We start from the raw sequence: 21,189 nt of genomic DNA, 5'->3' as shown, positions 1-21,189 counted from the left end.
TTTTTTCGACTGACCTGATGACTGATGGAAACCATCAATACTAGCCATCACGGACTCAAGAATTGGTTTAATCTTCTGCTGATCGCTGTCTTCGTCCGAGTTAGCGGCCTGCTCCTCCTCCTCCTGCTCTTCATCACTGGAGGAAAACTCCTCCTTGGTTTTAGCCTTTTCTTTCTGTGACCGCCGTTTCCTCTCAAATGACCTTTTAGGGCCTTTCTTGCCCTCTTTACTGGATTCACTCTCTTCCTTTTTGACACCTTTGGATGTTTTTTTCCCACTGCCGATCTTGGACAGGCTTTTCATCTGTTTCTCAAGATCAGAGTTGTGGTTCGAGGAGTCAGATTCTCTGCCCTTCTTTTTTTTGGCCCTCCTTTTGTTTGCTGTTGATGACTTGCCACTCTGTTCTGAATCCGAGGAGCCCATATCGAGTTTACGCTTTGGCTTCGCTTTTGCTTTCTCAGCAGAGCGGGAAGCTACCTTCTTCTTCTTGGTACCTTTTCCAGAAGCATTCTCGGGTTCGCTCTCATCAGAGCTGGCCTTTAAGGCAGCCGTCTGTAGGACCTCAGGGACTTCATCTGAGTCTGAATCGCACTGCTCCTTGACTGCGTCGCTGCGCTCTTCTTTAGCCCTTGACGACCTCGGTTTGCGTTTGTTCTTCGCCTCTGGTGACTTGCGCAGCGGTGTGGTCTTCATCCTGGGGGAGCGTCTGCTATCTTGAGCTTCCTTTGGCAAGTCTTCTGAAGGCGACTGTTCTTGGCTCTTATCTCGTTTTATGGTGATTTTAAGAGGAACAGGTGTTAGTTTGACAACAAGTTTTCTACCCAGTTTTGTAAGGCTCTTATTGGATTCCACAACCCCAGCATTGGACGTTGATTTCCAATCACTGGAACCAGTCGAGTTGCTATCGTCACGGTCTTCTTTCTTTACCGCAAGACTCTCGACCATCTCAAAGAGCTCCTCTGGGACAGACGGTGGAATAGACACGATGTCTTTATCAAGAGACGCTTCCCCAGATGGTACTGGGTTTTCCTCAAAGTCAGGGTTATCTGCCATTTCTTGAGCTTCACTTTCTTCAGACCGATCCTGAGGTTCTTCTGGAGAGGGTGGAAGGCTCTCCTTCATTTCAACATCAGCTGAGTTACTTTCCTGTTGGTTTTCATCTTGGTCCTTGGCGGTGCAATCCAAACCATCTTCTCTGACAGGAGCAGGGTCAGAGTTAACAACGGTATGATCTGTTTGACTGTGTGCCGGTCTTTGCTCCTCTCCGTTTTGAAACTTGAGGCCTTTCGATTCAAATTCTTTTTCGAGTGATTCCTCCAGAGCCACGTGGGCCTTTTTCAGATCGGCCAAAACCGATTTGAAGGCCTTTAAGTGTCTATTACTTACGGCGCCAACTTCACGGCCTTTTGACGTGTGCTGGAGGAATTGTACAAAAGTACGATTCAAACCGTTTGTGGTCTCGATGAGTTTTTTGGTCTTCTTGACGAGCTCTTTCGGAACCGTCAACGTCTTACAGGAAAAGGATAACGATCCCGCTCCATCGGAGGCGTAATCCTGTCCATTTACAGCAGTTTTTTCTCGTTTGCCATGCTTGTGTTTACGATCTTCGCGCTTCGTCTTGTCACCGTCTCCCTTGGGCTTTCTATAAGACGATTCCAGATTGAGCAAAACTTTCTCACAGGTTTTAACAAAGTCCTGCAGCGGCTCTGGACGGCACACATAGCAGTGCCATTTGCTTTCTTCATTCATGATTTCAGACAGCTCTTTTCGTCCAAGGTTCCTCAAAACGCACTTTTTGCAGAAGGCATTGCTGCAGTAGTCACAGCACATCAGATTACCCCCCTCTGCACACCACCTAAAAAAGACATAACATCCATTAAATCATTAAATTTCCCTTTTGGAACTGACTGCTCTTTTTCTACACTCTATTTGAGTAACATAGTAGCTCATTTGACTGTGAAAGATCTACTAAAGACACTATTAGTAGCCAGCAAGAGTTGTAATATGAGAATGGCTCCAGTTCAAACAAAGACATCTGAGCAGTGTTCAAAACATGGAGAGATTGTTTTTTAATGTATATATTAGGGCTGTCATCGACTGTACACATACTATACAATTCTGATTTTTTTTTTCTTTCATATTGGTGTACTTTTGGAGTTTCTGAGTGTCCTTTTTTGGAAAGACATCTAAATTTATCTTGAAAAAAGCTTGCAGAAAATATAGATTTTTGAGAATCACCCTTCAATCTTTTGGTTTACTTTGCTGGATATAGCAAATGATGGCAAAATAAACATTTGAAACAAGATAAATGGTCTATGCTTAATTTCATGAAGTGTGTGATTAATCGCGATTATTCACAGAAAAAGGATGTGATTAATTAGATTAAAAATTGTAATCGATCGACAGCCCTAATATATATATAATGTACATATAATACATGGGTCAAAGACATTTAAATGTCCGCATCAAAAGAAATTTACAAAAGTGATTTTATATACACAGAAAGCACATTAAATGCTAGAAAAAGTGTCTACATTTAAGGTTTGGGGAGAATAAAATGTCAAAATGTGGGTGAAATAATGCACCTTCAGTGTCACTTATATTTATGTATATATAACACTTACACTACCGTTCGAAAGTTTGGGATCAGTAAGACTTGTAATGTTTTTTAAAGAAGTCTCTTCTGCTCATCAAGGCTGCATTTATTTGATCAAAAATACAGAAAAAAAAACAGTAATCTTGCAAAATGTTATTACAATACAAAATAATGGTTTCTATATTAATATCCTTTAAAATATAATTTATTTCTGTGATGCAAAGCTGAATTTCCATCAGCCATTACTCCAGTGTAAAGTGTCACATGATCCTTCAGAAATCATTCTAATATGCTGATTTATTATCAGAATTATCAACAGTTGTGCTGCACAATATAAATATTTTTTTGAAAACTGCGATACTTTTTTCAGGACTCTCTGATGAATAAAAAGTTAAAAAGAGCAGCATTTATACAAAATATAAATCTTTCCTAACAACATAAATCTTTGCTATCACTTCTTAACAATTTAACACATCCTTGCTGAATAAAAGTTTTAATTTCTTTCAAAAAAATAAAGAATAAAAATGCACTGACCCCAAACTGTTGAACTGTAGTGTATATTGTTAGAAAAGACTTCTATTTTAAATAAATGCTCTTCTTTTGAACTTTTTATTCACCAAAGAATCCAGTAAAAAGTATCACAGGTTCCAAAAAATATGAAGCAGCAACAGTTTCCAGCTCTGATAATAAATCAGCTTATTATACTGATTTCTGAAGATCATGTGACACTGAAGACTGCAGTAATGATGCTGAACATTCAGTTGCGCATCACAGGAATAAATTACATTTTAATGTATATTAAAATAGAAAAACATTTTTACATTGTAATAATATTTCACAATACTAAATGTTTTCCTGTATTTTTGATCAAATAAATGCAGCCTTGATGAGCAGAAGAAACTCCTTTAAAAAAACATAAAAAAATCGTTCTGATCCCAAACGTTTGACCGGTAGTGTATATTTATGTAAAAGTTCAAACAACATACTTATTCTGACGTGTGCGTATTAAAATATATAAAAGAATAAGTGAGCATACTAAATTTTATCGCATTTTAATTGAGTACAAAAATCTTGCTGACAAATAGCCAAAACAGGATAGTGGCAAAGTTTAAAAATGTAAAATTACAAGCAAGTAGCATCTGAGGTAAAACTAATTAGTCTTTTAACGTGTCAAACGTATTGTTGTGGTACATATGCCTGACAAGATTATTACATTGAATGACATTTTAGTGTCTGTTTTCTGTAAATCATAGTAAAAAAAATTTATTTATTTTTTGCACAAAAGAAAAAAAAAAACACTATTTAATTAAACAGGACACTTTCTAATGTATTAAAAACCAAGAACAATTCAAATCTGTATTTCACTTATTGTTTTGATGCTTGAAAACCATTTTTTGTCTTTGACCCATTTACTGATTAAACTGAGAACCCTTAAAGTTGCACAACAATGTTTTCACTTAATTTGACTTTATACTGCAGTGCATTCATCAGGATAATGGTGTTTGCTGTGGCATTAAAAGTGGTATTGGGAAATGTGAAATTCCACTGACTACTAATATATTGGTATCGTCACAGCTAGAGTGTTATAAATAAATAAATGTTCTGCACCAACCTGCATTGCTCATCCATTCCATCTTCATCCTTGCTGATATCGTCACTCATATAATATTTGAAACATGACTGTAAGAAAAAGGCATGCATGTGAATGAGAGAGATACAAGCGCGTAATTGGCTGTAACAAGTTAATCTGCTTTCTACCTTGCAGATAAGAACATGTAGTGCGGGATGTTGAAGCACAGAATCTCTCTGAAAGTGATTGACTTGCTGTCCACATGCTGTGCAATTAAAAATCTCCTTGAGCCGCTCGTCTGCAAGAGATTAAAAAATAGATGATGACGATAATAAAACAATCATACTGCAACCCTGGGAGCAGCCTCAACACTAGTTCATGAGTGTAGTAACAAACTGTAGTCTGTTACTGATTCGAAATTACATGACAAAAATTGTAGTTAGTAACGTAACCCATTACATTACACATTTAAGGTAATATAATGACTACTTTTTTTTTTCTTTTTTTTTTATTACTTTTGACCTAACTTGTTCATCACATTGATTTAAATATGCTAATCTTGTACCATATTGATATAAAAATACAATATATATTCCATTCGCAAACGGGGGTTCACGAGTTTAATCAAGAGCTAATTAATTAAATCATAAAAATGTTAAATTAAATACATATTTTTCAAATTACAACAACAAATCAAAATAAAACATAAAAAAATGAATTACACCTGTTTACCTGCATGTCATGAGATCATGAGATGAATATGTAATCAATAAAAAAGCAACTGTAGTCTGATTGCAAGTATTTTAAATTGTAATATAATCTAATTGCAAGTACTTAACGTTTGGAACCTGATTACATAATCAAAATTACATGTAATCGGTTACTACTCAAGCTTATTCAAATGTGTTTTTAGGTGTGCCTCCAAAACATGACATTTGGGCATATTTCAGGACAGTTTTTGTCTACTCTGAGAGAAGAGAACCGATATTTTTTTTAATAAAATGCTTATTCAGCATTAGGCTGATAGATTGTGATATCCACAGTATTTGACCTAATGGTGATTTTAGAGACCAAACATATAGCCATACAAATAAGGGAATTTTATGTAAATATCGAATGACAATACAACAGATAAATGTGGAGATCTATAGGTCTGTTTCATTATGATGACCTAACTTAATTTTTAAACTTAAGAACTGCATTTAATCTCTTCCATTGTTTGGCCGAATAGGTTACACTAAAATTACACTTCGTTTTTAAAATTACATTAGTGACTGCCATTTTGGAAAAAGAAAGAAAGAAAGAAACATTCAATGGAATTTCAGCACATTAACCTAGAAATAAGAAATTATTTGACCGTTGAAAACAACATATAACATAGATCCATTTGACCCAGTGCAGCAGTTATGTAACAAATAAATCGATCTGAGATAATTCACTAGCCTTTAATAGAGCATGGGATCATTTACAGTACACAAACCCACTCACCGGGACGTTTCCGAGCACCGTCCTCTTTCACTTTACTTCCTCTGCTACGAAACTCGGGGCCGCGGAATTCATCTTTAGCTTCGTTAGCAACCGGTTCCGGCTTGACCACCACTGTGCCTGCGAAACGTGAAGGAGGAGAGTCAGTGCCCCTCTTAAACGACACGCTTCAGAAGACTTTAACATCCTAACAGAGGACGAACCTTGCGGCAGCTTGCTGATATCCAGACTGCTCTGCATGCTCTCATCTGTGCCGTGTTCACCTGCACTCTCATTCGCACATTCAGACTCCTCTACAGCAGTGTGCTTGGTCACAAATGAAGGTTTTCTTTCATTAACAATAGAGGGGAAAAGGGGTTAACAGGTTGTTCAAGTTCAGTTATTTATAAAGCACATTTAAAAACAGCCACAGGCCGACCAAAGTGCTGTACAAATTAGAATAAATTTTTGATAGAGGACAAAGAGAGAAAAAGCTGGACCCAATGATCGCACTAATCTGCTTGTCAAATTTGAGGCAACTATCTACCATCACACCTAGATTCCTTACTTGGGGAGAGAAGAATTGATTTAAGGATTCAAGGTCAAGGTGATTTCTTGGCCTGAATTCTGAGGAGTCAAAAACAATGACTTCTGTTTTGTCTGAGGTCAGAAAAAGAAAATCATTGGCAAGCCAAGCTTTCACCTCCTCAAGACATGCTGTTAGGTTGCCCAGAGAACTCTTATTTTTCTTAGACACAGGCATATAGATTTGCATATCATCGGCATAGCAAAGAAATGTGACATTATGTTTCCTAAGAATGGAACCGAAAGGGAGAAGATAGAGAGAGAAAAGGACAGGAGCTAAAACAGAGCCTTGAGGCACACCACAAGATAGATTGTGAAGAGAAGAAGAGAAACGTCCTATTTTTACAGAGAAAAGTCTATTGGTTAGAAAATATTTAAACCAACTTAAAACAGCCCTCCCCCCCTAGCCCAACGCAATACTCCAGCCGAGAGATAAGATAAGTTCCAATAAACATGATCAGAATACATCCTCTTCCCACACAAACACTTTCCAACTCAAAATTCCAGCATTCCATTCCCACAACAACCTGCAATCCTTTAGAGCACAGCGTCAAACTACACTATTTTACTGGACAAGAGCCAGAGCGTCGACAATAACTGCAGCCCAACTCACCTCTTTGAGCGTGAAGATGAGGGTTTGGTCATTTCTGAGGAGCAACCAGGCTGAAGAAAAGAAAAGAAAAACAAAAAAGCATTTCACTTCATTTCCAGTGATGATAAATACATATATTACCAGCTCAACCTGCATCATTTAGTCTTACAGTGGGTTTGCATAAATCAAGCACAAAGCTCACAGAAACATCTCTTTGGCAAAAAAAAAAAAAACTTGTCCACCTACCTGAACATTATAACCCAAATTTAGAAATCATAAATATTGCCGTGATAAGCTTTCAGGGTATGGAATAAAATGGATGTGCTGGGCACCAATTTAATTTCCTTGTCTTTTATAAACTTCCTGAAGAAACTTTTGAAGCAAACTGAAAACCAAAGCACGAACATGAGTCGTGTAACTGATTCTTTATTCATGCACTATATCATTCTCGCACTATTACAGAGAATGATGGCAAAAGCTGTCTTGTTTTTTCCCTCAGAAAGGCCTGTTGCTAAATGGCAAGATGCATCATTATTCTTTAACAAATCTGCCTGAATCCTAATTGTGATGCTCTTCTTCATGTGCGCTAATCTCAAAGAAAAAAAAATGGATCTAGGATTTGTGCGCGACTTTGCAAAAACTGGGAAAGTACAATTAGAGTCTTTTAGTTTACACGTCATTTTAAAAAGACTAACTATTGCTTTAGTTCAACTCAAGTTGAACTTCAAAGTGAACGTAAATGCACTAAGTCAGAACAGAAAAATGACCTTACGCTGTAGACTTGCCTTGACACAGACGGATAGAGCACAGTGTTTTAGAGATAAAAAGCAAAAACAGACTCGGTAGACGTACCTCATTCATTCTCTCGTCAGGGATGTTTGAGTCACGATCGGCCATATTACCTGCATTATCAGAAAAGCATGCAAACTTACAAGATGCATCATTTTCAGATTTATTGCAAATTAAAAATGCAATTAATTGCTGGAAGTTAAGAAAACATGTACATATTTTTACACTATTTATACATAGATATCATAAATTGGCCTTATTTATTATATTTAGCCTTTGAAAAGCTGACGGTAGGGATCCTCACCATTGGAAATGTCTTGAGAATCAACGCTTTCGTGGTCTGGAGAATGACCCAAGAACTCATGAAGTTTAGTCACCAATGTATTCAACTTACTGGACCTGAAAGAAACACAGCATATTGTGTGTATAAAGATGTAAGACATAAATGGCCCACCTTTAACCAAATTTACCACAGATAGTGCTCTTATTGTTACTGTAAAACTGAACTGAATATGGAATTTCAGCTTAAGAAGCTTTCAAAATATTTATTTTATCACACACACAACTATATTAGTGGAGGCTAATACCAAGTTATCACACTATTGTTTGATTGATACCAGCTTCTGTGGCTATTTTCATAGCTGGAAAAATGTATAATAAATTATTATTAGGTTTTTAAAATTTATTGTCGCTAAAAACTCAAACTGTATCTGGATTAAAAAATCTCTTCAAAAGAGTTAACGTTAACTGAATAAAAAAAAAAAAAAACAGTTTTCTCACAGGGTTATCTGACACTATGTTACGGTTTACTACGATAATATTATAAAGAAACGTAGTAATACGACAATACCTCCAACAGAATTTAAACTGTCTGAAGAATTATAAAATGTGTCAACCACAAAAAAAATATATAAAAAATTAAAGTCATGCTCCAAAAACGGCAAACAATACCGCGCAGAAAAGTAAGTGCAGGAATACGTCATTTTAGGTATAAATACACATAAATGCATGCAATGACAATCCAACATGAACAGTGAAAGTCGCATTAAATTAAAGCCTGGGAGAGTTTTGAGGTAATTTCACGCGCCGCGGTCGCTGTTTGATTGACAGGTGGCGTCATCGCAGCCGGTAACAGACGGAAGACACGCACTGATAACAGCTAACATAAACAAACCGATCAGCCCGTGCCTGCCGTTAAACGCGAGGAAATGCCACGAAACAAACTAGTTACATAAATAAGACAAGATGAGGGAAAAACCAGTCATGTCACTACAGATCGCTGTTCATTTGGCTAACTGTTTGACACAGATTGTTATTTCCTTTCAATACCGAGGCTGATTTAAGAGGAAAACACCACAGAGACGCAAAAACGACACTCAGATCTCCTAAATCGACATAATTCTAAGCCAAAACGCCCATTTAAACGAAGTGCTAAAACATTTGGTGGAGAAAGGCCTAGTTCTAGCATATGACCAATGCACCTAACGTTATAGTTAGCTGCTGGAGATGCACAATAGCGTGAATAATGAGAATAGTTGTAAAACAAAAGCAAGGCACTTTGTTAGGATATCAATCCCCATGTAGACGCCTCCTAACTATTCGCAATACTTAAGCACAGATGTGAGCGCACAAATGCATGCACGCATTACCCGGCTAACGTTACATCCCTTCACCTAACGTTACCTTAAGATATCTGTGCTCGCGTCACGCGCGGATCTCTGAGAAGTCACCGGTTTGGCACCGCTAGGAAAGGGTCTTTTTCATTCGATCCGCTGGATTTTCAGGTGTGTAGTACAAGTAAACAGTGTTTTATGCCGATCAGGACAGACAAAGCGAGAGCGCCATCTTGCCGGATGGCTGGAGACGCGCTAAAATGGCGCACGCGAGACTCAAGTCGTCTGCGCGCGCGCTCTGAATGCACCGACTGAACGCGAATATGCACACATGCACTGGGCGCAATTCACTTTAAACACCACAGTCTGCGTGGTTATTGAATGCATTTTTAAAACACGCAGAAAAATCATAAATAATGCATGGGAGAATGCATGCATTTAATGCAAAGAATGTGCAGCATAGGATAAATTGGGGCATGAGTTTTATGATGCATTCCGGACCCATGCTTGTTGTACCGACGCGTGCTATAGTAAATGTGCAAAATCACGCCATGCATTTTATTTCTTATGTTATGAATTACCCCAGTCTGCCGAGCATCCACGCCATTGCACTCGGTTATCCAAGCATCACTTTGCACTTCAGACATACTCGTGGTTCATGCTACACACAGACTACATGCATGTGGAAGGGGAGGATGCTGTGTTCTCCGGCGCATGCAGCCGCGCTCTCAGTGCTGCACATACCTGCAGATGTCGGTGGTCATTTCGTCCCCGTTTAAACCTGCAACCTCCTCTAAAATAGTATGATTTTTATTTCTGCAGATTTTTTTTCCCCCTAGACGCAGACCAAGATTGCTTGATGATATTAAACAATGCCAGGATCCATGTTGCTATGGTGGAGCTCCATGCAGCTGATTGGTTCGTTTTATCCCGTAAGCGTAAACCAACCAGGAAGAGAAACTCCCGTTTTTGCAGGTGTTTTCTCCATTTTTACATCTTTAAAAATTACTCTGGTTTTCTACCTGAATTTCTTGATCACTAAACTTAGAAAAACCTATGATAATTCGTAAATAGCAATCAATATGAATTAAAAAAAAAGACTAATTAAGAGGAAATGGGGTTGAAAGAAATTACTTTATTTTGAAGCAAATACCAAAAACAATGACATTCATTTACAACTGACTGAGAAAAGAGAGAGGGGGGAAAATATGCATGATCACTGGAAGTTTAAACGAAAGCTCTTCTCTTGTTCCTTGCTGCGGCTTTCACACAGCTTTGAGACCTCCTCCACTCGCCTCTGGAGTAAAGCTGCACAGAAAAACTATATGTTAAGAACACAAGCTAACATTCATAAAGCGTTTAATGGACTGACAGTTTATTTTTTAGTGTGTAAAAGGTTTTAAAGCCAAAAATATACCAACCAGAGTTTTGCTCTACCCACTGCAGGGAGTCCATATGTGCATTGAGGATTTTGCAGATCTGCTGAAGCTAAAAAAAACAACAACAGTCATTCTTAGTACAGATCACACAACAATTAAGAGCATTTCTGTCTGGACTATTGGCCATATTTTGCATACCGGGTCAGTGGTGTCAGCAGGACCGCTGGATGTGTTGAGGTGTTCAATAATCTCTTTCAGATCTTGGGACATTCTCTTGAGTTGGGCATCTACATTTTCTGCCAACTTGTACCTGGGTAAATAAGCTCATTCAGATACTCAATGACGTCACAGTATATGAGGGCAATATGAGATGCTTAGATGGCCGATTGAGTTCTTACGTTCTCTCTCGCTCTTCATCTGCGTTCTGCATGTAAATGGTTCCGCTCTGCTCCTTCACAGACTCCTCTAATGGACCAAGAAGGTCCTCCAGCTCTTTCTGCTGGGAGAGGATGAAGTCTAGTTCCTGATCCAACCTGTGGTACAAGCACCAAAATATGAGAAGCACAAAGTTTGCATCAGAAATTGCATATAAAGCATGCTTGGTGATATCTTTGATTGTGACTGGTCAACTCTCCACTCAAACCATTAAGTAGCTGCTGTAAATAGCAGAATAATGTACAGTCAGCCAGTCACTGCAAAAAATAAAATTAATGTGACCATGGACCACAAAACCAGTCATAAGGGTCAATTTTTTGAAATTCAAATGTAAACATCATCTGAAATCTGAATAAATCAGCTTTCCATTGATGTATGGGTTGTTAGGATAGGACAATATTTAGCCGAGATACAACTATTTGAAAATCTGGAATCTGAGGGTGCAAAATATTGAGAAATCACCTTTAAAGTAGCATAAAAGAAAAACCAATTATTTTGACCCATGCCATGTATTTTTAGCTATTGCTACATATATACCTCAGAATCAGAATCAGCTTTATTCGCCAAGTGTGCGCAAACACACAAGGAATTTGTTGTGGTTTTTAAGAAGCTCTTGGTACATACATGCATGCATACATACATACATATCTGCCATGAGAACAGAAACATTTAAATTAAAGACTTAACAACATATAATAATGTGTATGAATCTGAAACAGAAGATTTATGTACAGATATGTGCATTATTTACTCTATATATACAGGCCGTTTCTTCACTCTGGAGTTGTACAAGTCCTGAAGATTGGGCGGGTGGACACCAATGATCCTTTCTGCTTAGTCTCTCAAATGCCTTCATGACCACAGACGTTAGAGCAACAGGTCTGTAGTCATTAAGTCCTGTGATTTTTGGGTACAGGGATGATGGTGGAGCGTTTGAAGCAAGAGGGGACTTCACACAGCTCCAGGGATCTGTTGAAGATCAATGTGAAGATGGATGATAGCTGGACAGCACAGGCTTTGAGGCAGGCTGGAGAGACACCGTCTGGGCCTTTGGCTTTCCTTATCTTCTGTCTCCTGAAGACTTTGCTTACATCATTGAGTTTCTGCCTGTAGGCTGGTAGAAGATGAACCAAACAGTGATCAGAGAGTCCCAGCCCTGCTCGGGGGACAGAGTGGTATGCATCCTTTAAAACAGTGTAGCAGTGGTCCAGTATATTGCTGTCTCTGGTGGGGCACGTGATGTGCTGTCTATATTTAGGCAGTTATCCCCGAGAATGATAATGAAAGAGTCCGGATAATTTTTCCCCGACGACTCGGTCCGCTCTGAACAGCTGGAAGCCCATTAGATGTAACGCGCTGTCCGGGATGGCTCCATTCAGCCAGGTTTCCGTGAAGCAGAGCGCAGCGGAGTTTAAAAAGTCCTTGTTTGTGCGGGTGAGGAGTTGTAGTTCGTATGATTTATTTGCAAGGGAGCGGAGATTCGCCAGATGAATACTCGGCAGCGGAGTCCTAAAACCGCGCTGACGGAGTTTCACGAGTGTGTGCCGGCGCGCTTTCCTCGCTTGCGTCGCCTGGAGCGCTTGTATAGGAACGCAGCTCCTACAACTAAAATGTCCAGTAAAATGTCTGAATGTTCAAACGTCGGCAAAAAGTTATCTGGTGTTCTATTCCTTATGTCCAAGAGTTCGTTTCTAGTGAAGCTGATCGAAAAAACGTTGCTTAAGACAGGACAAACAAACAAAAACAGTAAAAGTACCAAGGAGCAACAAACCGAGGCAGCCATGTGCGGCGCCATCTTGCAGTTGCTGTGCGACTTATGACTGGTTTTGTGATCCAGGGTCACAAATATGAAATGGCGTCACCCTAGTGCCATTATGGAGAGTATCACTACACATGCGCATGAATTCCTCTGCTTGTAAACAAGGTGCAGCGCATTCGTCATGATACTCTCCATAATGGCGCTAGAGTGACGCGGAGAAGTATTGTTGAATACAGTCGTTATTTTTGTTTACTTTGCACACAAAGTATTCTCAGCTTCGTAAAATTAAGGTTGGTAGATCCCTTGCTGTCTATGGGAGGGTCAGAAAGCTTTCAGATTTCATCCAAAATATCTTAATTTGTGTTCTGAAGATGAACGGAGGTTTGGAACGACATGAGGGTGAGTAATTAATGACAGAATTTTCATTTTTGGGTGAACTAACCCTTTAATGCTCCTCCACTAAGAACTTAAAGTTGTGTGAATTACTTTCAAATATTTCTAATATAACACAACTTTATAAAAAAAAAAAATTAAAAAAAACGATTACCTTCGTTGGTCCAGTTTCACTTTTTCCATATCTTTATGTAAAGCAGTTATCTAAAAGACAAAACAGAGAATACTTGTCACTGGAAACCTGTTGCAATATGGTCTTAGGCAGTGTGCCATCAACACTAGATTCAGGTTTAACTATGTGAGAAAGCAATCTAACCCAACAGACCCACTAACCACGCTGTATAACCATAACTCAAAATGGGAAATGTGTTAGGTAATAAGCAGAAGTGTCTGTTTCTGTGGGTGGACACATTAGTATTACAGTATTACAGCTGAAGTTTAAAAAGTTGAATACTTGCTCTCTTCTCCGAAACAGGTGCATTGCAAGAATGCTGTCCCGACAAAGCCTTGATTCCTGCTTTTCTATTAACTTCTATTTGAATAGTTATAATTCATAATGGGAATGTGTACACAAATTTTGCACCAGTTGCAAAGATGGTGTATGTGGCAGCAGTGTGCTAAAAGAGGAGTGCATTTCTCTACCTTCTCTCCATTCTCCACCAGCATACGGTCCCAGGCGTTGACCTGAGTGGCCTGCTGTAGAAAGTGTCGCTCTTGGTCTTCTAGTTCTGAGCTCCACTTGTTAATCAAAGCCTCCAGCTGAGCGTATGACAACACTGGAGCAGTGCTGACAGAAGACAACACAAGAATTTGGATATGCAACTCGCCAGTAGAAAAAAAAACACAAAACTTACAACAGCTTTGTACCTGGTTGTGACGGCGGAGGTGGATGTGATGGTGGCTGGTGCAATAGATGCTGCGGGCTTCAGTCCCAGAGAAAAGCCTGTGGTGGCTCCAGTGCTAGCAGCAGCTACAAAACACACAAACGCAGGCTCAAACAATACAAGTAACTGAGAGGAAAATTATATATTGGCGCCGATTACTTGCTTAGCGTGTATTAATGAGCAAAGCCAGTGTGTGGGAATAAGAGAGGGCACCTGTGATTATAGCAGGTGCGGCTCCTAGAGGTTTCAGGGACAGGCTTGTGGGAGCGATGGATGCTGAGGTCAGCACAGGAGCCACCGAGGCCATCGACGAGCCCACTGACAGAGGAGAGAAAACCCATATGATCTCAGGATGATTTCTCTAGAACAGTCCTAAATGAGGATTCGGATGAGGCTTCCCACACCTTTTGTCCAATTAACCTCCTTTACTTTACTAAAACTTGATGCTTTGTCATTTGTTTGCTTGTTACAGATAGGGTATGGTTTAAATTCTGTACTGTTTGGATGTCAAAAAGTTTGACTTGAAAAAAATTATAATAAAATTGGTACAAAGATAGAATAAACAGGAATATTTTGTATTATTGTGGTGTTTAGTTACATTAGACATTGTGTGATAATGTTTGATAAAATGCTCTCTATAAAGAGGTAGCAAAAGCAGGTGTGCTTTTTTGTTTTTTGCTTGGTGTGAGCAACTTTTAAAACAATGCTCACATTCAAAGTAGAAAAAGTGATACACTGCAGCAATAGGAAATCAGGCTTGCCTAAGTTAGACTACATTAACTTTGAACAATCTCTCTCTATATATATACATACGTGACCCTGGAGCACAAAACCAGTCGTAAGGGTCAATTTTTCTGAAATTGAGTTTTATACATCATCTGAAAGCCATTAAGTTTGTTAGGATAGGACAATATTTGGCTGAGATACAACTATTTGAAAATCTGGAATCTGAGGGTGCAAAAAAAATCTAAATATTGAGATAAAGTCGCCTTTAAAGTTGTCCAAATGAAGTCCTTAGCAATGCATATTACTAATCAAAAATTAAGTTTTGATATATTTACGGTAGGAAATTTACAAAATATCTTCAAATGAAGTTCTTAGCAATGTATATTACTAATCAAAAATTAAGTTTTTATATATTTACGGTAGGAAATTTACAAAATATCTTCATGGAACATGATCTTTACTTAATATCCTAATGATGTTTGGCATAACAGAAAAATGTATAATTTTGACCCATACAATGTATTGTTGGCTATTGCTACAAATATACCCCAGCGACTTAAGACTGCTTTTGTGCTCCAGGGTCACATATTATATATAAAGATAGAGCCTCAGCATTGCAAATATTTAGTTGTAATTACATACACAGTCAGTGGCAAGAATAAGTTTGAAAATATCTGGATTTCTGCATTGAATACTCATAAAAGTATGGTCTATCTTTATTTATAGAAACTAACAAAAAACACAAACAAGCTTTTGACATTTTTATCAAATACACTGGGCAATCTTCGCAATGCAAGGTATAGGAAGTAAGTGAATTTTGTCATTTTTAGATCGTCCTTTAGCAGCAAAACCTCTACCAAATGATTTATGTAGCTGCTAATAGCATTTTTTACCATCCCTCTAATTTTAGCATTATTTCTGAGCTTGATAGCACGGCCCTTTTTAGGTTATGCCACAGCATCTGAATTATTTTTTAGTCATTCTTTAGCTGGTATGACTTGTGTGCTTTGGGTCATTGTCTTGTTACATCACCTAGCTGCTCTAAAGCTTGAGGTCATGAACCGAAACCTCATATTCTCCCATAAGATGTCTTTAGAATTCATTGTTCATTCAATGATTGCGAGCGCCCAGATTAGGGGTTCACAGTTGATCCGTGATCCGTGTTTGGACCAGGCCCCACGGTTCGGCACGCAATGGTTCGAGGATTAGTTGCAAAGTTTATTCATCAGAGAGTGATGCAGCTATTTGTAATTTAAACTATTTTAAACCATTCAAGATACATACACACATTTTCCCAGAAGCATTGTGGTACAACCAAGTGATTTTGGGCAACCATTAATCACTTTATTATTCCATTTAATCATATATTAAATAATTTATTGATTCATTCATTGATTAGACATTTTTATTTTATTTTAGATTATTTTTCCATTGTTGTTTAGTCTTATGATTGTGTGCTTTCAAGGGATATTTGTCTTCATGAAAGAGATAAGACAATGTCTCCATTTCAAGGTTTTGTGAAGCAGTAATTTTCCACTGCTATTGACTGCGGTATAATACTACTTGTTGGATTTGTGCTAGACAGACAAAGTCTGAGCAATGAAACATACACAACTAAGATTATTTAATAAACTCTGCTCCTTTTTTATCATCATTACTTCGCCTCCTACTCTTCTCTGGCTTTGCTCAGTCAACTTCTTGGCTGATAGAAGCCCATTAATACAGTTTTGTGTACCAGACAAAAGCTTGACTGAACTAGAAGATGTGTAACCGAACTCACATGTGAATCCTGTGGCTGGTGTTGAGGCTATAGGAGCAGCAAACAGAGAGGACACTGGAGCCATCAGGGACTGAATCTGTGCAGCGCTGGAGGGGGCTGGGGTGGCTAAACAACAACAACAATAGATGCATTACAGTTTTTCTAATATTAGAACAGCCACACTACATATTACATACTGTACCTGAAGTTTTAATTCCAAAGTTAATTGCAGTCGTTGAGGCCGTGGAGGCAATAGTAGAAGCTCCAAGAGTCAGACCTAAAAATCAACAGCAAAACAAATTGAGCAGACAAAAAAAAAAAACATTTTTACATATTTCCTTCAAAAAGGACCAGTGTGACAAAATTTGATACAGTGTGTATTAGGGATGCACCGATAGGATTTTTTGGGGCCGATACCGATACCGATTTTAACAATCACTTATTGGCCGATTCCGATATTTGTCACTTCCTCTCTTATTTGAAATTTTGGCATCAAAATAGATAGTATTTTGATCATGTTTTAAATCAGCAAAGTTCAAAAACACCTGAATTAAATTATACTAGCAGTTTAATTGCTGCATCATCAAATAATTTCTAATGAACATGGATTGGATCCATTTAACATTCAGCAGGCCTACATAAATACAACAGAACAAAGATACATATTAAATAAACAGTGCTTTTTAGGTAGGTTTAACAGTTTTCAGGTACAGAAATAAAGTAAACAAATGTAAAATAACACTTCACTCTATAAATTAAATACATATTAATCCTTCTTTATTGTAACAGACTTTATTATGATTAATCTTCATTTTAGTATTTGTATACATTTTAATATTTTTTGTAAGTTAAAATATGTATGAGATCTTATTTTTTTGACTGGTTTTGTCTACGGAGCAGCTATATGGGTAATGAAAGCACGCAGTTCTTCAGATTTAAAGTTTGTCCGTTTATTAAGCACCCCCCAAAAGGCATGAGATCTGTATATATTTGTTTACTGTTAGTTGTAATAAGTGTTTTGTGTAATTCGCTGTATGTTGATGATAATGCAACTGAGAGAGAGTTTAATGTGCACTTCTCGTGCTGTGTTTTGTTGAACTCTTATGGTGATTTTTATGGAGTGAAAAAGGACGCAATAAACTTAAAACATCAGTAAAGTTTTGGTCATCATTCAGATGAGGTCCTCTACACATATGAAAGTTACAAAAGTTATTTAGTCAAGAATAGTGTGCGATCTTTTGTTATTTGATTAGCATTAAAGTGCAGACAGCAGCGCTAGGATTATGCAACAGACATTATACACCTCAGTGCCTTCACGCAGTTAATTAATAAACCATCGGTTTGTTATATCGGCCTTTTTCCTTATATAGCCGATGGTTGTAAATGGAGGAAAAATCGGCTGATAAATATCGGCGGCCGATACATCGGTGCATCCCTAGTGTGTATATCAAACTCCAATTGGAGTAAGAATAAATGAATTTTCAAGACCCCGTGAAATGGTTTGAAAAACACAATTTCCTTCTCTGTGAGTGTGCGGACATATTCAATCGAAACAGGAAGTTTGGCTGGCAGGGCTTGTCCTTCTGCTTAACCATTGGTCAAAAACAAAGTCAAAAACTGGAATTAATGTGTCCACATGGCAGGTGCACTAGCATTTCAGAGAGCTGGAGATCAGGACCTAATAGCCAGCGTTTAGCAGAATCGGAAAAAAAAGTAATCTCAGGATCCACAAAGCTCTGATGTCAAGACATGTGTTCCTCAGTGTTACCTGTGGGTAGAGCCCCTAGTGAGAGCGCAGGGGTGGGCTGTGCCGGGGCAGCGGAGGATGCTTGAACTTTGGGCGTCCCGAAGCCGAACCCGCCCAAAGGCTGCTGGGCTGCAGTAGTCGGAGCGGTGAGACCTCCGAAACTGAAGCCAGCCCCAGCAGATGAAGCCCCCAGAGTCACACTTGTGGTCGCAGGCTGAGATGCTGCAGGTGCGCTGAGTTTTGGAAGGGAGGCGCTGGACGCAAAGACATGAGCAGGCTTTTCAAATATAACAGACATGTTAACTGTGTCCAGTCCTGCTGTTCCACTGTCACCAACGGATCTATACAACTCCGGATGAGCCTCAACCAGTCAGATTTTAAAGAGCTGTGACTGAACAACTGTTGAATTCTACAATTAAAGGCACTTACACATTAGACAGAGCCCTGACAGAGCATTAGACAAATAGAAAGGCATATTATGCATGTTTAGGGTCATTTAGGGTTCATTTTGAAATCAATCAGGAATACAGCAAATGTCCAAAAGCACAAATGAAACCACCTTCCTGAAAAACTAGCTTGCTACATTGCTTGACTACTGCAAATTGTCAACATTAATTACATACAGTGCAACAGTGTATTTTTTCCTAATTTGTCTTGTAATGATTAACTAATGCAGAGTTCACACTGCACGTTTTTAGCCCAACATTAAGAATTTTTTTTTTTTTAAAAGGATAACCATAGATTTGCTCCAGATAAAGCCTCACCCGAAAGAGAAGCCTCCACTTGGGGCGGTGCTCTGAGGCTGGCCTCCGAAGCCGAATCCACCCTGTGTGCTTCCACTATTCTGCGTCGGCTGTGCGAGAAGTCCTGCCAGCTGAGACGGTGGGTTTCCTAAGGTCTGAGTCTGGGGTTGGCCGGCCCCGAAAGAGAAGCCGCCTCCCGCAGGAGCGCTGGTCTGCAGCCCGAAGCCTGGGGTGGCTGCAGCGGTAGTTTTGGGGGCTCCAAAGGCAAAGCCTCCCGTGCCCGTCTGACCGAAGTTAAACGCCATAGTGCTGCAAAAGATGAGGGAAATAAGAGTGTCAGACGTAATGTCCCAGGCCTGTCCGACAGCAGACCTGTATAAACGACTATCATGATTTAATTGCAAATCTGTTTAATTTATTTTCCTTAATTTCATAGTGATAAAACACTAGTGTGTGCTAAAAACACACATTTATATAACATTAAAAAAAATTAATGTGAAATAAATTAATATTTAAGATAAAAACAAATACACAGGTTCAATAGAAATTATGGTTGTGTCTAGAGACTTAGACTATAGTACTGTAGATGTGTGCAGTCAACCCTCAACTCCTCACTTCTGACTATGATGCCTAACAATGTTATCTATGTAGGCAGCTCATTAGACACTACGCACCAAAAATGCCATGTAACGTAATTAGCCTGCTATCATAATGCAACGTCCCAGAATACTGTCGAAGTACGTATTTACTAGGTTTTGCGACCACAACGTCCAGAAATGTCTTGTAGATTCTCTAGGCTTTGAGAATATGATGAATCATACTGACTGTTTATGCTAATAACAGTCAATTGTTGCTGCTCAACTAGCATCTTTTACATTATTCCGTCATAAAACGCTATTAAAATCAACCGATACAAACCTAAAGCAAGAACAGCCTATGTGCTTCTGTAGAAATTAATATTTAGCATTGTTGGTTCTTTAAAACTGATGAATATCATAAAACAACCGCTCTGGTTTAACTTCAGCTAGCTGACAGCTCCTCGCGTTAAGTTCACTGAATGCCCTCTTCTGCACAATCACATCGCCCATGTTATTACTATAATACTAAGTCATGCAGACTGAATACTATAAATAATGTGAAATAAAACACTCAATATATGGGGGGAAAAACGCACACAAGTAAAACTTACGTAAGGTACTTCACAGCAGCTCCCGCGCGCAGTATGCGTCACATGCGCTGTGAGGACCTCTGCGTCAGCTGTCTAAAATCCTGCCTGATCAAAACTGTCAACTAGTCTTTACAGCAAAATAGAAAGTCCAAATAAACGGCCTCATCAAATAAATTTGTTTGTTTGAAAATGTAGTTTATAATAAAAAAAAGGTTGCACTGAAGGAGGGTCCTGGACTGCTCTAGAAACAAAAACTCTGGCTGCGTCCGAAACCGCCAACTCAATGAGTTTTAACGAGCGCTAAAAGAGTAGGTACTCTGCAGCCAAATCTCGATGAGTATGAATGCGATCCAGGCATCATGCGCCATGTTGACTATCATGTGATCTACGACGTTATAACAAGCGCAACAGATACGAGCCACAGGTTTAATTCATTTCTCTGTAAATATTTTGATGTTTATGACATTTCCTCATTTTGTGGTCTTGTTGAAGAAACAGCTGCCCTTTTATTGTGATTGTAGTATAACCAATACATTTTGGGTTGATTTAAATTTTTATATTTTTAACCCTACTAATATGACCCACAGTTTAATCCTTAAATATATTATTATTTATTACTAAAACCCAAAATCGTTATCTCTTGAATATGTTGTTACTTTATTTTATGTGCAAAATTTTTCATCCATAAGCAAAACCGGCTTAAATCTCCTGTTTTCCTCTTTTTCTTGTTGAATTTCTCTCTTGTTTCATCCCTCCGGCTTATAAACAACAACAACAAATGCAATATTTTGATGCATTGATTATATGAATATTATGATTATTCAAAGATATTTAACCTTGTCATTTTGCCTTTTTTTTCTGTGCATATGATGTATGCAAACCCATTATATTTATGTTTTCTGCTGTTTGTCATTATGATTGTTCATTGTTAAAGATACAACCATCTTTCCCTGAGCTTGTATGTAATTATAAGTTCTGCAGTATTAA

General features: G+C 38.5%; 2 protein-coding genes across 3 annotated transcripts in view; both read right to left on the bottom strand.

Moving 5' to 3' along the window:
• Nucleotides 1-10,119, bottom strand: part of atrx (ATRX chromatin remodeler) — a 61,123-nt gene extending 51,004 nt beyond the window's left edge. The window contains exons 1-9 of the mRNA XM_016542979.1: nucleotides 9,954-10,119; nucleotides 7,901-7,995; nucleotides 7,660-7,709; nucleotides 6,829-6,878; nucleotides 5,855-5,979; nucleotides 5,655-5,771; nucleotides 4,355-4,464; nucleotides 4,209-4,276; nucleotides 15-1,855 (exon numbers count right to left, since the gene is read on the bottom strand). Coding sequence (XP_016398465.1) covers nucleotides 15-1,855; nucleotides 4,209-4,276; nucleotides 4,355-4,464; nucleotides 5,655-5,771; nucleotides 5,855-5,979; nucleotides 6,829-6,878; nucleotides 7,660-7,709; nucleotides 7,901-7,995; nucleotides 9,954-9,973 — 2,476 coding nt within the window. The 5' untranslated portion in view covers nucleotides 9,974-10,119. The remainder of the gene's footprint in view (nucleotides 1-14; nucleotides 1,856-4,208; nucleotides 4,277-4,354; nucleotides 4,465-5,654; nucleotides 5,772-5,854; nucleotides 5,980-6,828; nucleotides 6,879-7,659; nucleotides 7,710-7,900; nucleotides 7,996-9,953) is intronic.
• A 205-nt stretch (nucleotides 10,120-10,324) lies between these two features.
• Nucleotides 10,325-20,321, bottom strand: LOC107731805 (nuclear pore glycoprotein p62-like). 2 transcript variants are annotated; one of them, XM_016542981.1, is made up of 13 exons: nucleotides 20,224-20,321; nucleotides 19,056-19,343; nucleotides 18,313-18,545; nucleotides 16,747-16,821; nucleotides 16,566-16,670; nucleotides 14,273-14,377; nucleotides 14,043-14,145; nucleotides 13,818-13,962; nucleotides 13,330-13,379; nucleotides 10,987-11,121; nucleotides 10,787-10,898; nucleotides 10,631-10,697; nucleotides 10,325-10,517 (listed from the first exon to the last, which is right to left on the bottom strand). In XM_016542981.1, the coding sequence occupies exons 2-13, from the start codon at nucleotides 19,337-19,339 to the stop codon at nucleotides 10,426-10,428; spliced, it is 1,506 nt and encodes a 501-aa protein (XP_016398467.1). In that variant the 5' UTR covers nucleotides 19,340-19,343; nucleotides 20,224-20,321; the 3' UTR covers nucleotides 10,325-10,425. The 2 variants fall into 2 exon arrangements, with proteins under 2 accessions (XP_016398467.1, XP_016398468.1); XM_016542982.1 differs by lacking the exon at nucleotides 20,224-20,321 and adding an exon at nucleotides 19,953-19,971.
• Between the last annotated feature and the right edge of the window lie 868 nt (nucleotides 20,322-21,189).

This window comes from Sinocyclocheilus rhinocerous, unplaced genomic scaffold (assembly GCF_001515625.1).
Source record: "Sinocyclocheilus rhinocerous isolate Xijiao unplaced genomic scaffold, SAMN03320098_v1.1 scaffold4536, whole genome shotgun sequence".
Lineage (NCBI taxonomy): Eukaryota > Metazoa > Chordata > Actinopteri > Cypriniformes > Cyprinidae > Sinocyclocheilus > Sinocyclocheilus rhinocerous.
The sequence above is the reverse complement of the archived record's forward strand: the minus strand, read 5'-3'. Positions and strand labels throughout refer to the sequence as shown.